Raw genomic sequence first — 23,738 nt, forward strand, 5'->3', positions numbered from 1 at the left:
CTCTGTAAGTACTGACCCTAATTTTTATTTATTTATTATCACACTGGCCGATTCCCACCAAGGCAGGGTGGCCCGAAAAAGAAAAACTTTCACCATCATTCACTCCATCACTGTCTTGCCAGAAGGGTGCTTTACACTACAGTTTTTAAACTGCAACATTAACACCCCTCCTTCAGAGTGCAGGCACTGTACTTCCCATCTCCAGGACTCAAGTCCGGCCTGCCGGTTTCCCTGAATCCCTTCATAAATGTTACTTTGCTCACACTCCAACAGCACGTCAAGTATTAAAAACCATTTGTCTCCATTCACTCCTATCAAACACGCTCACGCATGCCTGCTGGAAGTCCAAGCCCCTCGCACACAAAACCTCCTTTACCCCCTCCCTCCAACCTTTCCTAGGCCGACCCCTACCCCGCCTTCCTTCCACTACAGACTGATACACTCTTGAAGTCATTCTGTTTCGCTCCATTCTCTCTACATGTCCGAACCACCTCAACAACCCTTCCTCAGCCCTCTGGACAACAGTTTTGGTAATCCCGCACCTCCTCCTAACTTCCAAACTACGAATTCTCTGCATTATATTCACACCACACATTGCCCTCAGACATGACATCTCCACTGCCTCCAGCCTTCTCCTCGCTGCAACATTCATCACCCATGCTTCACACCCATATAAGAGCGTTGGTAAAACTATACTCTCATACATTCCCCTCTTTGCCTCCAAGGACAAAGTTCTTTGTCTCCACAGACTCCTAAGTGCACCACTCACCCTTTTTCCCTCATCAATTCTATGATTCACCTCATCTTTCATAGACCCATCCGCTGACACGTCCACTCCCAAATATCTGAATACATTCACCTCCTCCATACTCTCTCCCTCCAATCTGATATTCAATCTTTCATCACCTAATCTTTTTGTTATCCTCATAACCTTACTCTTTCCTGTATTCACTTTTAATTTTCTTCTTTTGCACACCCTACCAAATTCATCCACCAATCTCTGCAACTTCTCTTCAGAATCTCCCAAGAGCACAGTGTCATCAGCAAAGAGCAACTGTGACAACTCCCACTTTATGTGTGATTCTTTATCTTTTAACTCCACGCCTCTTGCCAAGACCCTCGCATTTACTTCTCTTACAACCCCATCTATAAATATATTAAACAACCACGGTGACATCACACATCCTTGTCTAAGGCCTACTTTTACTGGGAAATAATTTCCCTCTTTCCTACATACTCTAACTTGAGCCTCACTATCCTCGTAAAAACTCTTCACTGCTTTCAGTAACCTACCTCCTACACCATACACCTGCAACATCTGCCACATTGCCCCCCTATCCACCCTGTCATACGCCTTTTCCAAATCCATAAATGCCACAAAGACCTCTTTAGCCTTATCTAAATACTGTTCACTTATATGTTTCACTGTAAACACCTGGTCCACACACCCCCTACCTTTCCTAAAGCCTCCTTGTTCATCTGCTATCCTATTCTCCGTCTTACTCTTAATTCTTTCAATAATAACTCTACCATACACTTTACCAGGTATACTCAACAGACTTATCCCCCTATAATTTTTGCACTCTCTTTTATCCCCTTTGCCTTTATACAAAGGAACTATGCATGCTCTCTGCCAATCCCTAGGTACCTTACCCTCTTCCATACATTTATTAAATAATTGCACCAACCACTCCAAAACTATATCCCCACCTGCTTTTAACATTTCTATCTTTATCCCATCAATCCCGGCTGCCTTACCCCCTTTCATTTTACCTACTGCCTCACGAACTTCCCCCACACTCACAACTGGCTCTTCCTCACTCCTACAAGATGTTATTCCTCCTTGCCCTATACACGAAATCACAGCTTCCCTATCTTCATCAACATTTAACAATTCCTCAAAATATTCCTTCCATCTTCCCAATACCTCTAACTCTCCATTTAATAACTCTCCTCTCCTATTTTTAACTGACAAATCCATTTGTTCTCTAGGCTTTCTTAACTTGTTAATCTCACTCCAAAACTTTTTCTTATTTTCAACAAAATTTGTTGATAACATCTCACCCACTCTCTCATTTGCTCTCTTTTTACATTGCTTCACCACTCTCTTAACCTCTCTCTTTTTCTCCATATACTCTTCCCTCCTTGCATCACTTCTACTTTGTAAAAACTTCTCATATGCTAACTTTTTCTCCCTTACTACTCTCTTTACATCATCATTCCACCAATCGCTCCTCTTCCCTCCTGCACCCACTTTCCTGTAACCACAAACTTCTGCTGAACACTCTAACACTACATTTTTAAACCTACCCCATACCTCTTCGACCCCATTGCCTATGCTCTCATTAGCCCATCTATCCTCCAATAGCTGTTTATATCTTACCCTAACTGCCTCCTCTTTTAGTTTATAAACCTTCACCTCTCTCTTCCCTGATGCTTCTATTCTCCTTGTATCCCATCTACCTTTTACTCTCAGTGTAGCTACAACTAGAAAGTGATCTGATATATCTGTGGCCCCTCTATAAACATGTGCATCCTGAAGTCTACTCAACAGTCTTTTATCTACCAATACATAATCCAACAAACTACTGTCATTTCGCCCTACATCATATCGTGTATACTTTCTATACAAAGTTCAATAAAAGGGCTCCCATTATCATTACCTCCCCCAAACTTACCTCCACCCCTCTAAAAGTTTTTATTTTTCAGGCCCCCTCCCCAAATTACTCCCCACTTGGTTAAAAGGGCTCCTATACATTCATAACATCTCCCAAAATCTCTCTCTCTCCTCTGCATTCCTCTCTTCTCCATCAAAAAGTTTATTATGACCCATTCCATCCAATTTTCTTTAATCCACATAATTTTTGAATTTAAAATTCATATTCGTTTCTCCTTCCTTGATCATTCAACATTACTGCTATCCCTTCCTTTTAACTCTCTAACTCTCCCCTAAATATGGGTGATAATTTCTCAAAAAAAAAGTAAAAATTTAAAACTGAGAACTATAAGGAAAAAGCTGACTAAATAAATGGTTTATATCCTTTTGTAACAATAATTTTATTGTACTAACGTATTTTGATCTCTTGGTAGTCTTTGTATGCATAGGAGGTGAAAAAGCCCAAAGGACTGAAATTTAGGTAACAAGCCCGGGGTTTTGGGGATCGACGCTTTTTCAGGTGGTAATACTGGTCGTGATCTGCCTGAAAATGAGAAAAGACAAAATATATCATTCTTTTGGGTGACAGTAAAAAAAAAAAAAAAAAAAAGGAAAAAGTCAGATGGGGGGGAAGGCGGGTGGAAGAAAGAGAAAAGTTTGGGGGAGGTTTGTGTTGATAAAAGGGAGACTAATTAATTTTACTGTTGGCCCATTTCTGAAAATGTCCTCTATGTCACAAAATTTTTTGGAAAAAAAAAATTTTTTTTCTCTTGAAATGATAGAAATCTTTCCCATAGTAATGACACCAAAAGTAGGAAATTTTATCCTTATCCCATGAAGTTAAGGGGTTTAAAAACCCAAACCAATTTTTCCCACTTTGGCCCTATTTAAATTCCATTCTCAAAAAAACTCATAGCTATTTCTTTAAAATCCATTTTTTTTTACAATTGAATACAAGAAAAAGCCTTTTCAAATTCAATTCCCAATAAAAGGTCGAAATTGGCAAGGCCAATTTCAAAATTAAAAAAAATGATTTTAAAAAAGGGTCCAGAATAAACAATGCAGACATTCTTTGCACCAAAAAAACATATCCTCTGTTCATTGTCCCCTCTCCAGGCCCTCTTATATTACTCTTGCTTTCTATTTTGATCTTTTATTCACACAAAAAATAGAAGATTTTCTGTAATGCAGACTACTGCATTATTATAAAAATATTATAAATAATATCAGTGCAGTAAAAGAATATTAGACTCCCAGTTGGCGTGTATTGGGCGTGTGGTGTGATTTGCTTACTCTTCAACAGTGGTAAAAATCAAACATTTCCGCTACTTTGAGCTCAATTTCAAGGTCGTTTTCATCATGAAACTAATCAAAATCATCTCTATTTCTGTAATATGTTTTCCATTGTATCAAAAGAGACCAAGAAAACGAGAATACAACCATAACTATTATACAAAAATACACCTCAAAGTCGGCGTTTTAATCCAAAAACATGGTCGGAGGTTTTTTTTTTCATTATGCACTGCATGCTGCAGGATTTTTTTATACAGTGTACACTGACCACACAGACCCATTCTCTCACATGTGGGCCTACCAGCCTTCTGCTTGATTTGAAGCCGCTAGAATTATTGAGTATATATACGTCCTAAACACTGGCTTGTAAGACGCATATGTACGACCAAAACAGTCAAAGGGTTAAATGTATTAGGCAAGGAGGAATAACATGGTACAGAATTAAGTATGCACTTTGTAAAACACCTAAACAAATTTCTTGCAAAAGCTGAAATACTGCCCAATCAATCATCCACATTGTCAACTGCATAAATTTGAATTATGACCAATCATAGAATCTTGCAAAGATACCAGATGCATGGGAGAGTGTTCACTTCTTACTTGGTAACTGTTTTCATATGTATTAATAAATGTTTTATTCAATTTGTTAGTTATCATATTATTTTACTTAAATGAATAACTCTGATCCTGTTCAATATTCATTTTGTGAACAGAACATTATCTTATTTTACTGTATTATTCTGCTTTTTTTGTACATTACCCTCCATAAAATTACTATAATTACAATTTATTACCTTCAGTTATTAGCATCATATTTTAAAATTACACTTTTTAACACACTGGCTGTCTCCCACTGAGGTAAGGTGGCTGTCCCCCCAAAAAAGAAAAACATTCACCATCATTCATTCAATCATTGCCTTGCCAGAAATGTACTGACATCACAGTGTAGATGGCCTTTGAGCTGTAGTATCCTCACCATTATAATAATAATAATGATAATAATAATAATAATAATAATAATAATAATAATAATAATAATAATAATAATAATAATAATAATAATAATTTATTTCAGGAAGGGAGGGGGTAAAGAAGGTTTTTGAGTGTGAGGGGCTTGGACATCCAGCAAGTATGAATGAGCGTGTCAGATAGGAGCAAGTGGAGACATATGGTTTTTAGGACTTGACATGCTGTTGGAGTGTGAGCAAGGTAACATTTATGAAGGGATTCAGGGAAACTGGCAGGCCGGACTTGAGTCCTGGAGGTGGGAAGTACAGTGCCTACACTCTGAAGGAGAGGTGTGATAAGTTGCAGTTTTATAACTGTAGTGTAGGCACACCTCTAGCAAGACAGTGGTGGAGTAAATGATGATGAAGGGGTTTCTTCTTTTCCAGGTCACCCTGCCTTGGTGGTAGACGGAATGTGTCTTAAAAAAAAAAAATTACTTTATTTCAGCATCATACAATGTTTGTATAAAAAAGAATGACATTTAAGTGTGTATTTACCTGGAGTTTACCTGGAGAGAGTTCCAGGGGTCAACGCCCCCGCGGCCCGGTCTGTGACCAGGCCTCCTGGTGGATCAGAGCCTGATCAACCAGGCTGTTGCTGCTGGCTGCACGCAAACCAACATACGAGCCACAGCCCGGCTGATCAGGAACCGACTTTAGGTGCTTGTCCAGTGCCAGCTTGAAGACTGCCAGGGGTCTGTTGGTAATCCCCCTTATGTATGCTGGGAGGCAGTTGAACAGTCTCGGGCCCCTGACACTTATTGTATGGTCTCTTAACGTGCTAGTGACACCCCTGCTTTTCATTGGGGGGATGTTACATCGTCTGCCAAGTCTTTTGCTTTCGTAGTGAGTGATTTTCGTGTGCAAGTTCGGTACTAGTCCCTCTAGGATTTTCCAGGTGTATACAGTGGACCCCCGCATAACGATATTAATCCGTTCATGAGAGCTCATTGTTATGCGAAATTATCGTTATGCGGATGAATTTTCCCCATAAGAAATAATGGAAATCAAATTAATCCGTGCAAGACACCCCAAAGTATGAAAAAAAACATTTTTACCACATGAAATATTAATTTTAATACATACAAACTGAAAAAGGCATGCACAATTACATGACACTTACCTTTATTGAAGATCTGGTGATGACTGATGGGATGGGAGGAGGAGAGAGTCTTAATGTTTAGAAGGGGAATCCCCTTCCATTAAGACTTGAGGTGTCAAGTCCTTTTCCGGGGTTACTTCCCTTCTTCTTTTAATGCCACTAGGACCAGCTTCAGAGTCACTGGACTTCTGTCGCACAACATATCTGTCCAGAGTGGCCTGTACCTCTCGTTCCTTTATGACTTCCCTAAAGTGTTTCACAATATTGTCAGTGTAATAGTCACCAACACGGCTTGCAATAGCTGTGTGAGGGTGATTTTCATCCATAAAGGTTTGCACTTTCAGCCACATTGCACAGATTTCCTTAATCTTTGTAGTAGGCAACTTCTTCAATTTCTCTCTCCCCTCCTCCAAACCAGTTTCCTCAGGTCTGGCCTCTTGCTGTTGAAGCTGATCTATCAGCTCATCAGTGGTTAGTTCTTCATTGTCCTCCTCCACCAACTCTTCCACATCATCCCCACTAACCTCCAACCCCAAGGACTTCCCCAATGCCACAACTGATTCCTCAATTGGCATACTCCTCTCAGGGTTAGCCTCAAATCCTTCAAAATCCCTTTTGTCTACACATTCTGGCCACAGTTTCTTCCAAGCAGAGTTCAAGGTCCTCTTAGTCACTCCCTCCCAAGCCTTACCTATAAGGTTTACACAATTGAGGATATTAAAGTGATCACTCCAAAACTCTCTTAGAGTCAGTTGAGTTTCTGAGGTCACTACAAAGCACCTTTCAAACAGAGCTTTTGTGTACAGTTTTTTGAAGTTTGCAATAACCTGCTGGTCCATGGGCTGCAGGAGAGGAGTGGTATTAGGAGGCAAAAACTTCACCTTAATGAACTTCATGTCTCCATAAAGTCGCTCTGCCACGTCTGTAGGATGACCAGGGGCATTGTCTAACACCAGGAGGCACTTAAGGTCTAATTTCTTTTCAGTTAGGTAATCTTTCACATTGGGGGCAAATGCATGGTGTAACCAGTCATAGAAAAAGTCCCTAGTGACCCATGCCTTACTGTTTGCCCTACACAGCACACACAAATTAGCCTTGAGGATATTCTTTTGCCTGAACGCTCTGGAAGTTTCTGGGTGATACACTAATAAAGGCTTCACTTTGCAATCACCACTAGCATTGGAACACATCAACAGAGTAAGCCTGTCTTTCATAGGCTTATGTCCTGGGAGTGCCTTTTCCTCCTGAGTAATGTAGGTCCTGCTTGGCATTTTCTTCCAAAAGAGGCCTGTTTCATCACAATTAAACACTTGTTCATGTTTCAGTCCTTCACTGTCAATGTACTCCTTGAATTCCTGCACATATTTTTCAGCTGCTTTGTGGTCCGAACTGGCAGCCTCACCATGCCTTATCACACTATGTATGCCACTACGCTTCTTAAATCTCTCAAACCAACCTTTGCTGGCCTTAAATTCACTCACATCATCACTTGTTGCAGGCATTTTTTTAATTAAATCCTGATGCAACTTCCTAGCCTTTTCACTTATGATCACTTGAGAGATGCTATCTCCTGCTATCTGTTTTTCATTTATCCACACCAATAAGAGTCTCTCAACATCTTCCATCATTTGCGATCTCTGTTTCAAAAACACAGTTGAACTTTTGGCAAGAACAGCTTCCTTGATTGCCTTTTTGTTGCCCACAATAGTAGCGATTGTTGACTGGGGTTTATTATACAACCTGGCCAGCTCGGAGACACGCACTCCACTTTCATACTTATCAATGAACTCTTTCTTCATCTCTATAGTAATTCTCACCCTTATTCCTGTAGGGTTGGCACTAGAAGCTTTCTTGGGGCCCATGGTCACTTATTTTGCAGATAAAATCACCAAAAACACTGTAATAATACGAAATGTTCCGATTGTATGCTTGGATGTTACCGCGGAGGCTGGCTGGTAAACAATGCCACCGGCGGAACATGTGAGGCTGGCTAAGGCCACACATTAGACGCGTCTCGGACGAACAGCGTTGAGCGGGTTTTTTAGCGGTATGCGATGCAAAATCTTATCGATAAAATGTATCGGTATGCGGATTTAACGTTATGTAAGGCCAAGGGTATGCGGGGGTCCACTGTATAATCATGTATCTCTCCCGCCTGCATTCCAGGGAATACAGTTTTAGGAACCTCAAGCGCTCACAGTAATTGAGGTGTTTTATCTCCGTTATGCGCGCCGTGAAGGTTCTCTGTACATTTTCTAGGTCAGCAATTTCACCTGCCTTGAAAGGTGCTGTTAGTGTGCAGCAATATTCCAGCCTAGATAGAACAAGTGACCTGAAGAGTGTCATCATGGGCTTGGCCTCTCTAGTTTTGAAGGTTCTCAGTATCCATCCTGTCATTTTTCTAGCAGATGCGATTGATACAATGTTATGGTCCTTGAAGGTGAGATCCTCCGACATGATCACTCCCAGGTCTTTGACGTTGGTGTTTCGCTCTATTTTGTGGCCAGAATTTGTTTTGTACTCTGATGAAGATTTAATTTCCTCGTGTTTACCATATCTGAGTAATTGAAATTTCTCATCGTTGAACTTCATATTGTTTTCTGCAGCCCACTGAAAGATTCGATTGATGTCCGCCTGGAGCCTTGCAGTGTCTGCAATGGAAGACACTGTCATGCAGATTCGGGTGTCATCTGCAAAGGAAGACACGGTGCTGTGGCTGACATCCTTGTCTATGTTGGATATGAGGATGAGGAACAAGATGGGAGCGAGTACTGTGCCTTGTGGAACAGAGCTTTTCACCGTAGCTGCCTCGGACTTTACTCTGTTGATGACTACTCTCTGTGTTCTGTTAGTAAGGAAATTATAGAACCATCGACCGACTTTTCCTGTTATTCCTTTAGCACGCATTTTGTGCGCTATTACGCCATGATCACACTTATCGAAGGCTTTTGCAAAGTCTGTACATATTACATCTGCATTCTTTTTGTCTTCTAGTGCATTTAGGACCTTGTCGTAGTGATCCAATAGTTGAGACAGACAGGAGCGACCTGTTCTAAACCCATGTTGCCCTGGGTTGTGTAACTGATGGGTTACTAGATGGGTGGTGATCTTGCTTCTTAGGACCCTTTCAAAGATTTTTATGATATAGTATGTTAGTGCTATCGGTCTGTAGTTCTTTGCTGTTGCTTTACTGCCCCCTTTGTGGAGTGGGGCTATGTCTGTTGTTTTTAGTAACTGTGGGACGACCCCCGTGTCCATGCTCCCTCTCCATAGGATGGAAATGGCTCGTGATAGGGGTTTCTTGCAGTTCTTGATGAACACGGAGTTCCATGAGTCTGGCCCTGGGGCAGAGTGCATGGGCATGTCATTTATCGCCTGTTCGAAGTCATTTGGCGTCAGGATAACATCGGATAGGCTTGTGTTAACCAAATTTTGTGGCTCTCTCATAAAAAATTAATTTTGATCTTCGACTCTCAGTCTGGTTAGCGGCTTGCTAAAAACTGAGTCATATTGGGACTTGAGTAGCTCACTCATTTCCTTGCTGTCATCTGTGTAGGACCCATCTTGTTTAAGTAGGGGCCCAATACTGGACGTTGTTCTCGACTTTGATTTGGCATAGGAGAAGAAATACTTTGGGTTTCTTTCGATTTCATTTATGGCTTTTAGTTCTTCCCGCGATTCCTGACTCCTATAAGATTCCTTTAGCTTGAGTTCGATGCTTGCTATTTCTCTGACCAGTGTCTCCCTACGCATTTCAGATATATTGACCTCTTTTAGCCGCTCTGTTATTCTTTTCCGTCGCCTGTAAAGGGAGCGCCTGTCTCTTTCTATTTTACATCTACTCCTCCTTTTTCTTAGAGGAATAAGCCTTGTGCATACATCGAGTGCCACCAAGTTAATCTGTTCTAGGCATAAGTTGGGGTCTGTGTTGCTTAGTATATCTTCCCAGCTTATATCGGTTAGGACTTGGTTTACTTGGTCCCACTTTATGTTTTTGTTATTGAAGTTGAATTTGGTGAATGCTCCCTCATGACTAGTCTCATTATGTCGGTCTGGGGCTCCACGCATACATGTCTGAACCTCAATTATGTTGTGATCTGAGTATATTGTTTTTGATATGGTGACATTTCTTATCAGATCATCATTGTTAGTGAAGATGAGGTCTAGTGTATTCTCCAGTCTAGTAGGCTCTATTATTTGCTGGTTTAAATTGTTTTCATCAGAGCTGCCTCCTGGTGTTATTACTGCAACAATATTATTTGCTATATTCCTCCATTTTAGGTGCCTTAAGTTGAAATCTCCCAGGAGCAAGATGTTGGGTGCAGGAGCTGGAAGATTTTCCAGACAGTGGTCAATTTTTAACAGCTGTTCCTGGAATTGCTGGGATGTTGCATCCGGAGGCTTGTAGACTACCACAATGACTAGGTTTTGGTTCTCAACCTTTACTGCTAAAACTTCCACTACATCATTTGTATGCAGAAAGCCCCTTAATATGCAGAGCATTTCTGACAAACTTAAGACTAATTTGAGATTAATATGGAATTGACAATTTGAGTAATCTTGAACATGGTCTCTTAGGTGAGTGTAAATATAAATTTAGGAGTAACAATGAATACAAGAGAATTGAATATCCTATTAGTTGATACTATATGGCATTTATCAAGTTTAATTCACAGTCATTGTTTTAATGTTTGGGAGGATTACAGATATTGAGAATAAGATTATATTGTTCTACATATGTTCATGACATTGAGAATATGGATATGAAATTTTCACATATTTCACTGATGTTGGGATATGTTAGAGAAAGAAGGTGTTTAGAGTGCAGGCACTGTATTACCCACTTCTAGGATGCAAGAACTGTGTCATCAGCAAAGACCACCTGTGACAACTCCCACTTTAAATAGAATTGTTACAAAAAATGCGATATCTAATAAGCATAGAGATCTCCAGTGAATACTAGAAAGGACTGTCCTTCTAGCATCCAGCCTGTTACTGGGTTTTTGTAACAAGTAGTCAGTATCCTGGTCCAATTATCCATTAGAATTTAGTAAGATTCAATAGTGCTTCAGGATTACAACTGGTAGGTTACTAACTAAAGTAATTAAAATTTAATAAGTTTATTAATAACAATAAAGTTGTCTAGGCATATAAGATCAAAGTAAATTATAGTAATCAATTGAATATAATATAGGATACAGGTTCCTACACTTCTCTTGTGTACAGTAGTATTGTGCTGAAGGCACATATCACATCTTTATGGCTTTTAAGTACCGTCTGGTACATTGTTAGCATTTAATAACATAATACTAATACGTATATACAAGTAAGTTTATGTGTATGTGTGTAAGTGCTCTAAGTAGTTCGCTATGCGTCAAGACTCGACTAGACTTAACCAGTGACTGACTAAAAGTCCTCACATAAACTAACTTCTTGACCAACCTGGCAATCAGAACAGCTTGCTTGAACAATAAAGCGACTGTTAAGCCGAACAGCAATATAACAAGCAGCAGCGACACATAATCAGGAACAAGGAGATAATATAATGACACTAAGTAGGGACCATCTGCAGATCCTCCACGAAAGTCACAAAACTCCCATACTACTGAATCTAAGTTCAGCATTAGAAAATCCCCGACTGTGACAGTGCACAGATACCAGTACAAATTAGGTCAGAAGCTACAGCTCAGGACCTGAGTTTCTCAGAGTGTCTATGCCACAAACAACCTCAGTACAACGTCGAAAATCACTAAGTCTAGACCATGTTCTGTGAATAGAGTTACACAGAACCAACAACAAGGAAGTGACAGAAACGATCTTCCAACAAGGGCCCGCAATGGAGAGCTGGAGAGGGACCTCTTGTTAGAAGCAATGTCCAACAGACAAAAAGTCACAGGCCAGGCAGACACTCACTCCTGGTGAGGTGTGATCACCCCACTCTGATCACGTGACTCTCCGAGGACTGCTGCTGCCCAGCAACACAGAAGCCGGCAGCGATACAAGCAGAGTGAATGCTACAGTAGTTAGACAATGCTGTCAGCTACTTAACACTCGAACTATGAGCACTGAATATATAAATGTTACATCCTACCTAATAATATAACTAAGTCAAATAATAATATAAAGCAAAATATTTACGATTTAGCTAATATCACAAATTTAAGCAATATAAAATTATATGAACAGGTAATATACATTGTATACATTGTGACCCATTCAGGGGTCGCAACAAGGATGCATTATCTTTGAATCCCACACCTCTCCTAAACAATAAGTTTCACTTCTTTTACAACTCCATTTATAAATACAACTTAAACAACCATGGTGACTTTACACACATCCCTACCTAAGCCTTACTTTTACTGGGAAATAGTGCCCCTCCTCCCTCTCTCCCACATACCCTAACCTAAGCCTCACTATCTGCAGAAAGAACTCTTTACTGCTCTTGGTAACCTACAACTTATTCCACAGTATTCCATATAGTATTTGCAACATCTGCCACATTTCTTCCCTATCTTATGCCGTTACTACATCCATAAATGAGTAAATTATTTAAATATTGTTCACATAACATAACATAACTATCACATAACTATCTTTAACTACAATATCAGATCTTTAAGCAAGCATTACGATGACCTCCTAGCATTACTAAATTCCTTGCATGCCAATATGTCCATCATTACACTAACTGAAACCTGGCTAAAGCCTGATACTACAGATGTCTATGCCATTCCTGGTTACACAGCCATACACAACTGTAGGCCAGACCAACAAGGGGGTGGCACAGCTATATACTACTCAGACCAACTAGAATGTATCACTAATACTTGCACAAGGGATGAACATGGGGAATATATAATAGCTAAATTCAAATCCAAATACCTACAAAAACCTCTCACAGTGATAAACATCTACAGAGTTCCACAATCAAACATTAGCCAATTTAGTCAAAACCTAGGAAGTATGATAACTGATGCACGCATGAACAAAGATCACTTACTACTCTCAGGTGACTTCAATATAAATCTCCTGCAAGACCAGGACCCACACGTTACTGAATTCACAAACACAATGAGTAACTGCATGTTGCTACCAACAGTAACAAAACCTACAAGAGTTACGGAGACTAGTGTTTCCCTACTTGACCACATCTGGACCAACACCATATCCCCTTTAAAATCAGGCATAATTACAGATAATACCACAGACCACTACCCTACTTTCCTCATAACAACTCTTGGTAAAATACCCCAAGACACTACTAAAGTCACCTTCAGACTTCACAATGAGGCAGCCATTAATAACTTCACAACAGCAGTAACAAACATTGACTGGCACACTGAGCTAGAAATCTATACAGATATTGACGAATGTTTTAATAATTTTCTAAAAAAGACCCAATATCTCTATAACAAGCACTGCCCTAAAAAAACTAAACAGATGACAGCTAAGAGACTGAACAGTCCCTGGCTAACACCCAGCATTCTCAAATCCATAAATACAAAACACCGATATGAAAAACAGTACAGAATGGGTCACATAACCAGAGACCAAACAAAACGTTACTTGTCAATCCTAACCAGCCTGATAAGTAGGGCAAAAAAACTGTATTATGAGAACAGATTATCCAACTTACGAGGTGATATAAAAAAGACCTGGAAGACCCTATCAGAAATTCTGGGAACAAAAAAGATATCACGAAATAGCAAAATAAAATTAGCAAAATCAGATGAACCCCAACTCCCACCAACAGAAACAGCAAACAGACTCAATGATTTCTTCTCCACTATAGGACAAAACCTTGCCAATAAAATCCCAAGCTCAGATACCCCACCAAATGACTACCTCACTGGCAACTACCCGAACACACTGTTCCTAGCTCCGACTAACCCACACGAAGTCTCCCTTATTATCAACGCACTAAAAAACAAGGCAGGAGATTTAAATACCTTACCACCCTTTATATACAAAAAAGTATCACAAGTACTATCACCAATCATTGCAACACTCTTTAACAAATCCATTGAATCCTCCACCTTCCCTACAACTCTCAAAATAGCAAGGGTCACCCCGATCCATAAAGGAGGAGACCAAACAAAGTTGAATAACTATAGGCCAATATCCAATTTACACCCTCTCTCAAAAATCTTCGAAAAATTAATTCATAAATGAATCTACTCCTACCTCATCTCCCAAAACATTCTCAACCCCTGCCAATTTGGATTCAGGCCTAATAATAATACTAATGATGCTATTATACACATGCTAGAACATATATACACTGCAATAGAGAAAAAAGAAGTCCCACTGGGGATCTTCATTGACTTACGTAAAGCTTTTGATACAGTTGACCATGACTTGCTCCACGTAAAATTGTCACACTATGGTATTAGAGGGCACTCCCTCAACTACCTCAAGTCATACCTCAGCAACAGAAGCCAATATGTGTACGCAAATGGGGCAAGCTTTTCCGCTCAACCAATTACAGTTGGTGTCCCACAGGGAAGTGTCCTTGGCCCTCTTCTCTTTCTCCTATACATAAATGACCTACCAAATGCTTTGCAATTACTCAAACCCACACTTTTTGCAGATGACACTACATACATCTTCTCTCACCCGAGCCCAGTCACGCTAGCCAATACTGTAAACACCGAATTACAGAAAATATCTACCTGGATGAGGACTAACAAACTTACACTAAACATTGACAAAACCTACTTCATTCAGTTTGGTAACAGAGCTACAGATGTACCTCTTAACATAACGATAAACAGATCACCTATCACAAAGCTAACAGAGGGAAAATTCTTAGGAATCCACCTTGATAATAGACTCAAATTTCATACACATATACAACAAATTTCTAAAAAAATTTCCAAGACTGTAGGCATACTATCGAAGATACGGTACTATGTTCCACAGTCAGCCCTCCTGGCCCTTTATCACTCTCTTATTTACCCCTATCTCACCTATGGAATTTGTGCATGGGGCTCAACAACAATTAACCATCTCAGACCACTAATTACCCAACAAAAGGCTGCAGTTAGAATGGTAACAAATTCTCACTACAGGCAGCACACTTCACCAATATTCAAAACACTCAACCTACTCACCATACAAAACATCCATACTTATTGCTGCACCTATTACATACATAGAACACTTAACTCTGATATTAACCCTCCCCTCAAACATCTCCTTGCCAACCTCAACAGAACACATGACCATAACACAAGGCACAGATCACTCTTTGATGTTCCTCGTGTCCTGTCCATCTAGTAGTTAGTTTAATATGTTTATTATGCACCCCATACCCATCCTGTGGGTGGTAGTCAAAAGATTACAGAGGTACATAATTGGTCCAGGGACTGGACTCCAAAGTTTTGATAGCTGAGCAAGTTACAAAGGTATGTCCATCTCACGCTATGCAAAAACTCAATGCACATAAAAGGCCCTAAAATCTGGAATTCATTACCTGTAAATATAAAAGAAACACTACCTGTTTATAAATTCAAGTCTCTTCTCAAAGATCACTTACTCACTCAAAACCAAATAAATACTGAATAACTGAACCTTATAAATTGTATATCCTGTATGTTACTCACAATTATATCACACAAATGTTAAACCTATGACCCAATCTAACTTCGTTATTTTGTTAAATACATTACCTAACAGAATACTCCATTCGACTGAATGTACAGCAATGCATGCAACCATATGACCTGTCTTTGTAATACTCATTTGTGCTTTATAGTTATCTGTTTACAATAATGTCTTATCACTGATTTCATCATTGCTTAGTTAATCTTAAGTTAATTTTAAGCCTGCCCGTAATGCTATGCATATAAGTGGCTTTGGCATGCTGCTCTTACCTGTATTTTTTTGTACCTCTGTATGTATGCTAAAATATATGCTCAATGTAAACACTTTGTTTACACATTACCTACCAGTCTTCAATCCTCCTTATTCCCTTGCAATCCTACTTTGTCTTACCCCTAACCCTTTCAATAATAATTCTACCATACACTGTACCTGTTATTCTTGGTAGATTCATTTCCCTATAATTCTTACACCTCTTTTATTCTCTTTCTGCCTTATATAACTTACTCTTAATTGTTGCTGCATTATAATTCATGAATACTACCAGTAAAACCGATCCTCATGTAAATTTTTCTGATCTCTATATTAATCAATTTATGTACTGCAAACCAAAACTGGAACAATTATACAGCCCTACTTTTCTTTGACTACCACTACTACTACTACCACCAACACCACTCCTCTCATTATTCTTCTCCCATCCCTGTCCCATCTTGCAAATTTCTTCTACTACTATGACTCCTACTACTGCTACTGCTGCTACGAACTATAAGAGAAAGCTGACTAAATAAATGGTTTATATCCTTATTGTAACAGATAATTTTATTGTACTATACTTGTATTTTGATCTCTTGGTAGTCTTTAGTATGCATAGGAGGTGAAGATGCCCCAAGAGGACTGAAGTTTGTAGAGTAACAAGCTTCTGGGTTTGGGCATCGATTTGGCTTATTCAGGTGGTAATACTGGTCGTGATCTGCCTGAAAATGAGAAAAGACAAAATATATCATTAACTTAATGGGCTAGACAGTCAAAAAAAAAAAAAAGAAAAAAAAAATGGAAAAAGTCAGATGGGGAGGAAGACGTACTGGAAAGACAGAGAGAACAGTTTGAGGAGAGGTTCAGTGTTGATGACGAAAGGCAGACTAATTAACCCTTGACTGTTGAAAGCCCATTTCTGAAAATGTCACTCTATGTCACAAAATTTTTGGAAAAAAAAATTATTTTTTCTCTTGAAATGATAGAGAATCTTTTCCCAGTAGTAATGACACCAAAAGTAGGAAATTTTATCGAAAACTTATGCTCCCATGAAGTTAGCGATTTCGGCAATAAATACGCATCAGCAATTTCGTCGACTTTGAGCCCTATTGTCGGCCAATTCCATTGCTCCAGTTGACAAAACTCATAGCTATTTCTTTAGAACTCCATTTTTTCTATCAATTGAATACAAGAAACCGCCTATTTACCGAATTCAATTACCCAATAAAGTGGTCAGAAATTGGCAATTTGGCCAATTTCACGCAAATTAAAAAAGATGCCAGTTTCAAAATAGGGTCCAGAATAAACAATGCAGACATTCTTTGCACCAAAATAACATATCCTCTGTTCATTAGTCCCATCTCCAGGCCCCTCTTATATTACTCTTGCTTTCTATTTTGATCTTTTATTCACACAAAAAATAGAAGATTTTCTGTAATGCAGACTACTGCATTATTATAAAAATGTTATAAATAATATCAGTGCAGTGAAAGAATATTAGACTCCCCAGTTGACGTGTATTGGACATGTGGTGTGATTTGCTTACTCTTCAACAGTGGTAAAAATCAAACATTTCCGCTACTTTGAGCTCAATTTCAAGGTCGTTTTCATCATGAAACTAATCAAAATCATCTCTATTTCTGTAATATGTTTTCCATTGTATCAAAAGAGACCAAGAAAACGAGAATACAACCATAACTATTATACAAAAATACACCTCAAAGTCGGCGTTTTAATCCAAAAACATGGTCGGAGGTTTTTTTTTTCATTATGCACTGCGTGCTGCAGGATTTTTTTATACAGTGTACACTGACCACACAGACCCATTCTCTCACATGTGGGCCTACCAGCCTTCTGCTTGATTTGAAGCCGCTAGAATTATTGAGTATATATACGTCCGAAACACTGGCTTGTAAGACGCATATGTACGACCAAAACAGTCAAAGGGTTAAATGTATTAGGCAAGGAGGAATAACATGGTACAGAATAAAGTATGCACTTTGTAAAACACCTAAACAAATTTCTTGCAAAAGCTGAAATACTGCCCAATCAATCATCCACATTGTCAACTGCATAAATTTGAATTATTATGACCAATCATAGAATCTTGCAAAGATACCAAATGCATGGGAGAGTGTTCACTTCTTACTTGGTAACTGTTTTCATATGTATTAATAAATGTTTTATTCAATTTGTTAGTTATCATATTATTTTACTTAAATGAATAACTCTGATCCTGTTCAATATTCATTTTGTGAACAGAACATTATCTTATTTTACTGTATTATTCTGCTTTTTTTTGGTACATTACCCTCCATAAAATTACTATAATTACAATTTATTACCTTCAGTTATTAGCATCATATTTTAAAATTACACTTTTTAACACACTGGCTGTCTCCCACTGAGGTAGGGTGGCTGTCCCCCCAAAAAAGAAAAACATTCACCATCATTCATTCAATCATTGCCTTGCCAGAAATGTACTGACATCACAGTGTAGATGGCCTTTGAGCTGTAGTATCCTCACCATTATAATAATAATAATAATAATAATAATAATAATAATAATAATAATAATAATAATAATAATAATAATAATTTATTTCAGGAAGGGAGGGGGTAAAGAAGGTTTTTGTGTGTCAGGGGCTTGGACATCCAGCAAGTATGAATGAGCGTGTCAGATAGGAGCAAGTGGAGACAAATGGTTTTTAGGACTTGACATGCTGTTGGAGTGTGAGCAAGGTAACATTTATGAAGGGATTCAGAGAAACTGGCAGGCCGGACTTGAGTCCTGGAGGTGGGAAGTACAGTGCCTACACTCTGAAGGAGAGGTGTGATAAGTTGCAGTTTTATAACTGTAGTGTAGGCACACCTCTAGCAAGACAGTGGTGGAGTAAATGATGATGAAGGGGTTTCTTCTTTTCCAGGTCACCCTGCCTTGGTGGTAGACGGAATGTGTCTTAAAAAAAAAAAATTACTTTATTTCAGCATGATACAATGTTTGTATAAAAAAGAATGACATTTAAGTGTGTATTTACCTGGAGTTTACCTGGAGAGAGTTCCGGGGGTCAACGCCCCCGCGGCCCGGTCTGTGACCAGGCCTCCTGGTGGATCAGAGCCTGATCAACCAGGCTGTTGCTGCTGCCTGCACGCAAACCAACATACGAGCCACAGCCCGGCTGGTCAGGAACCGACTTTAGGTGCTTGTCCAGTGCCAGCTTGAAGACTGCCAGGGGTCTGTTGGTAATCCCCCTTATGTATGCTGGGAGGCAGTTGAACAGTCTCGGGCCCCTGACACTTATTGTATGGTCTCTTAACGTGCTAGTGACACCCCTGCTTTTCATTGGGGGGATGTTACATCGTCTGCCAAGTCTTTTGCTTTCATAGTGAGTGATTTTCGTGTGCAAGTTCGGTACTAGTCCCTCTAGGATTTTCCAGGTGTATACAGTGGACCCCCGCATAACGATATTAATCCGTTCATGAGAGCTCATTGTTATGCGAAATTATCGTTATGCGGATGAATTTTCCCCATAAGAAATAATGGAAATCAAATTAATCCGTGCAAGACACCCCAAAGTATGAAAAAAAAACATTTTTACCACATGAAATATTAATTTTAATACACACAAACTGAAAAAGGCATGCACAATTACATGACACTTACCTTTATTGAAGATCTGGTGATGATTGATGGGATGGGAGGAGGAGAGAGTCTTAATGTTTAGAAGGGGAATCCCCTTCCATTAAGACTTGAGGTGTCAAGTCCTTTTCCGGGGTTACTTCCCTTCTTCTTTTAATGCCACTAGGACCAGCTTCAGAGTCACTGGACTTCTGTCGCACAACATATCTGTCCAGAGTGGCCTGTACCTCTCGTTCCTTTATGACTTCCCTAAAGTGTTTCACAACATTGTCAGTGTAATAGTCACCAACACGGCTTGCAATAGCTGTGTGAGGGTGATTTTCATCCATAAAGGTTTGCACTTTCAGCCACATTGCACAGATTTCCTTAATCTTTGTAGTAGGCAACTTCTTCAATTTCTCTCTCCCCTCCTCCAAACCAGTTTCCTCAGGTCTGGCCTCTTGCTGTTGAAGCTGATCTATCAGCTCATCAGTGGTTAGTTCTTCATTGTCCTCCTCCACCAACTCTTCCACATCATCCCCACTAACCTCCAACCCCAAGGACTTCCCCAATGCCACAACTGATTCCTCAATTAGCATACTCCTCTCAGGGTTAGCCTCAAATCCTTCAAAATCCCTTTTGTCTACACATTCTGGCCACAGTTTCTTCCAAGCAGAGTTCAAGGTCCTCTTAGTCACTCCCTCCCAAGCCTTACCTATAAGGTTTACACAATTGAGGATATTAAAGTGATCTCTCCAAAACTCTCTTAGAGTCAGTTGAGTTTCTGAGGTCACTACAAAGCACCTTTCAAACAGAGCTTTTGTGTACAGTTTTTTGAAGTTTGCAATAACCTGCTGGTCCATGGGCTGCAGGAGAGGAGTGGTATTAGGAGGCAAAAACTTCACCTTAATGAACTTCATGTCTCCATAAAGTCGCTCTGCCACGTCTGTAGGATGACCAGGGGCATTGTCTAACACCAGGAGGCACTTAAGGTCTAATTTCTTTTCAGTTAGGTAATCTTTCACATTGGGGGCAAATGCATGGTGTAACCAGTCATAGAAAAAGTCCCTAGTGACCCATGCCTTACTGTTTGCCCTACACAGCACACACAAATTAGCCTTGAGGACATTGTTTTTCCTGAACACTCTGTGAGTTTCAGAGTGATACACTAATAAAGGCTTCACTTTGCAATCACCACTAGCATTGGAACACATCAACAGAGTAAGCCTGTCTTTCATAGGCTTATGTCCTGAGAGTGCCTTTTCCTCCTGAGTAATGTAGGTCCTGCTTGGCATTTTCTTCCAAAACAGGCCTGTTTCATCACAATTAAACACTTGTTCATGTTTCAGTCCTTCACTGTCAATGTACTCCTTGAATTCCTGCACATATTTTTAAGCTGCTTTGTGGTTTAAACTGGCAGCCTCACCATGCCTTATCACACTATGTATGCCACTACGCTTCTTAAATCTCTCAAACCAACCTTTGCTGGCCTTAAATTCACTCACATCATCACTAGTTGCAGGCATTTTTTTAAATAAATCCTGATGCAACTTCCTAGCCTTTTCACTTATGATCACTTGAGAGATGCTATCTCCTGCTATCTGTTTTTCATTTATCCACACCAATAAGAGTCTCTCAACATCTTCCATCATTTGCGATCTCTGTTTCGAAAACACAGTTGAACTTTTGGCAAGAACAGCTTCCTTGATTGCCTTTTTGTTGCCCACAATAGTAGCGATTGTTGACTGGGGTTTATTATACAACCTGGCCAGCTCGGAGACACGCACTCCACTTTCATACTTATCAATGAACTCTTTCTTCATCTCTATAGTAATTCTCACCCTTATTCCTGTAGGGTTGGCACTAGAAGCTTTCTTGGGGCCCATGGTCACTTATTTTGCAGATAAAATCACCAAAAACACTGTAATAATACGAAATGTTCCGATTGTATGCTTGGATGTTACCGCGGAGACTGGCTGGTAAACAATGCCACCGGCGGAACATGTGAGGCTGGCTAAGGCCGCACATTAGACGCGTCTCGGACGAACAGCGTTGAGCGGGTTTTTTAGCGGTATGCGATGCAAAATCTTATCGATAAAATGTATCGGTATGCGGATTTAACGTTATGTAAGGCCAAGGGTATGCGGGGGTCCACTGTATAATCATGTATCTCTCCCGCCTGCGTTCCAGGGAATACAGTTTTAGGAACCTCAAGCGCTCACAGTAATTGAGGTGTTTTATCTCCGTTATGCGCGCCGTGAAGGTTCTCTGTACATTTTCTAGGTCAGCAATTTCACCTGCCTTGAAAGGTGCTGTTAGTGTGCAGCAATATTCCAGCCTAGATAGAACAAGTGACCTGAAGAGTGTCATCATGGGCTTGGCCTCTCTAGTTTTGAAGGTTCTCAGTATCCATCCTGTCATTTTTCTAGCAGATGCGATTGATACAATGTTATGGTCCTTGAAGGTGAGATCCTCCGACATGATCACTCCCAGGTCTTTGACGTTGGTGTTTCGCTCTATTTTGTGGCCAGAATTTGTTTTGTACTCTGATGAAGATTTAATTTCCTCGTGTTTACCATATCTGAGTAATTGAAATTTCTCATCGTTGAACTTCATATTGTTTTCTGCAGCCCACTGAAAGATTCGATTGATGTCCGCCTGGAGCCTTGCAGTGTCTGCAATGGAAGACACTGTCATGCAGATTCGGGTGTCATCTGCAAAGGAAGACACGGTGCTGTGGCTGACATCCTTGTCTATGTTGGATATGAGGATGAGGAACAAGATGGGAGCGAGTACTGTGCCTTGTGGAACAGAGCTTTTCACCGTAGCTGCCTCGGACTTTACTCTGTTGATGACTACTCTCTGTGTTCTGTTAGTAAGGAAATTATAGAACCATCGACCGACTTTTCCTGTTATTCCTTTAGCACGCATTTTGTGCGCTATTACGCCATGATCACACTTGTCGAAGGCTTTTGCAAAGTCTGTATATATTACATCTGCATTCTTTTTGTCTTCTAGTGCATTTAGGACCTTGTCGTAGTGATCCAATAGTTGAGACAGACAGGAGCGACCTGTTCTAAACCCATGTTGCCCTGGGTTGTGTAACTGATGGGTTACTAGATGGGTGGTGATCTTGCTTCTTAGGACCCTTTCAAAGATTTTTATGATATAGTATGTTAGTGCTATCGGTCTGTAGTTCTTTGCTGTTGCTTTACTGCCCCCTTTGTGGAGTGGGGCTATGTCTGTTGTTTTTAGTAACTGTGGGACGACCCCCGTGTCCATGCTCCCTCTCCATAGGATGGAAATGGCTCGTGATAGGGGTTTCTTGCAGTTCTTGATGAACACGGAGTTCCATGAGTCTGGCCCTGGGGCAGAGTGCATGGGCATGTCATTTATCGCCTGTTCGAAGTCATTTGGCGTCAGGATAACATCGGATAGGCTTGTGTTAACCAAATTTTGTGGCTCTCTCATAAAAAATTAATTTTGATCTTCGACTCTCAGTCTGGTTAGCGGCTTGCTAAAAACTGAGTCATATTGGGACTTGAGTAGCTCACTCATTTCCTTGCTGTCATCTGTGTAGGACCCATCTTGTTTAAGTAGGGGCCCAATACTGGACGTTGTTCTCGACTTTGATTTGGCATAGGAGAAGAAATACTTTGGGTTTCTTTCGATTTCATTTATGGCTTTTAGTTCTTCCCGCGATTCCTGACTCCTATAAGATTCCTTTAGCTTGAGTTCGATGCTTGCTATTTCTCTGACCAGTGTCTCCCTACGCATTTCAGATATATTGACCTCTTTTAGCCGCTCTGTTATTCTTTTCCGTCGCCTGTAAAGGGAGCGCCTGTCTCTTTCTATTTTACATCTACTCCTCCTTTTTCTTAGAGGAATAAGCCTTGTGCATACATCGAGTGCCACCAAGTTAATCTGTTCTAGGCATAAGTTGGGGTCTGTGTTGCTTAGTATATCTTCCCAGCTTATATCGGTTAGGACTTGGTTTACTTGGTCCCACTTTATGTTTTTGTTATTGAAGTTGAATTTGGTGAATGCTCCCTCATGACTAGTCTCATTATGTCGGTCTGGGGCTCCACGCATACATGTCTGAACCTCAATTATGTTGTGATCTGAGTATATTGTTTTTGATATGGTGACATTTCTTATCAGATCATCATTGTTAGTGAAGATGAGGTCTAGTGTATTCTC

The 23,738-nt window shown here is 40.0% G+C and overlaps 1 protein-coding gene across 2 annotated transcripts in view; it reads right to left on the minus strand.

The window, feature by feature from the left end:
• The window catches only part of LOC128684224 (DNA helicase MCM9-like), a 259,723-nt gene that overhangs the window by 197,153 nt on the left and 38,832 nt on the right, over positions 1-23,738 (minus strand). For both annotated transcript variants that reach the window (XM_070094149.1, XM_070094144.1), the window contains exon 5: positions 16,501-16,641. In XM_070094149.1, coding sequence (XP_069950250.1) covers positions 16,501-16,641 — 141 coding nt within the window. The remainder of the gene's footprint in view (positions 1-16,500; positions 16,642-23,738) is intronic.

The sequence above is a fragment of the Cherax quadricarinatus genome, chromosome 4, assembly GCF_038502225.1.
Source record: "Cherax quadricarinatus isolate ZL_2023a chromosome 4, ASM3850222v1, whole genome shotgun sequence".
Classification (NCBI taxonomy): domain Eukaryota; kingdom Metazoa; phylum Arthropoda; class Malacostraca; order Decapoda; family Parastacidae; genus Cherax; species Cherax quadricarinatus.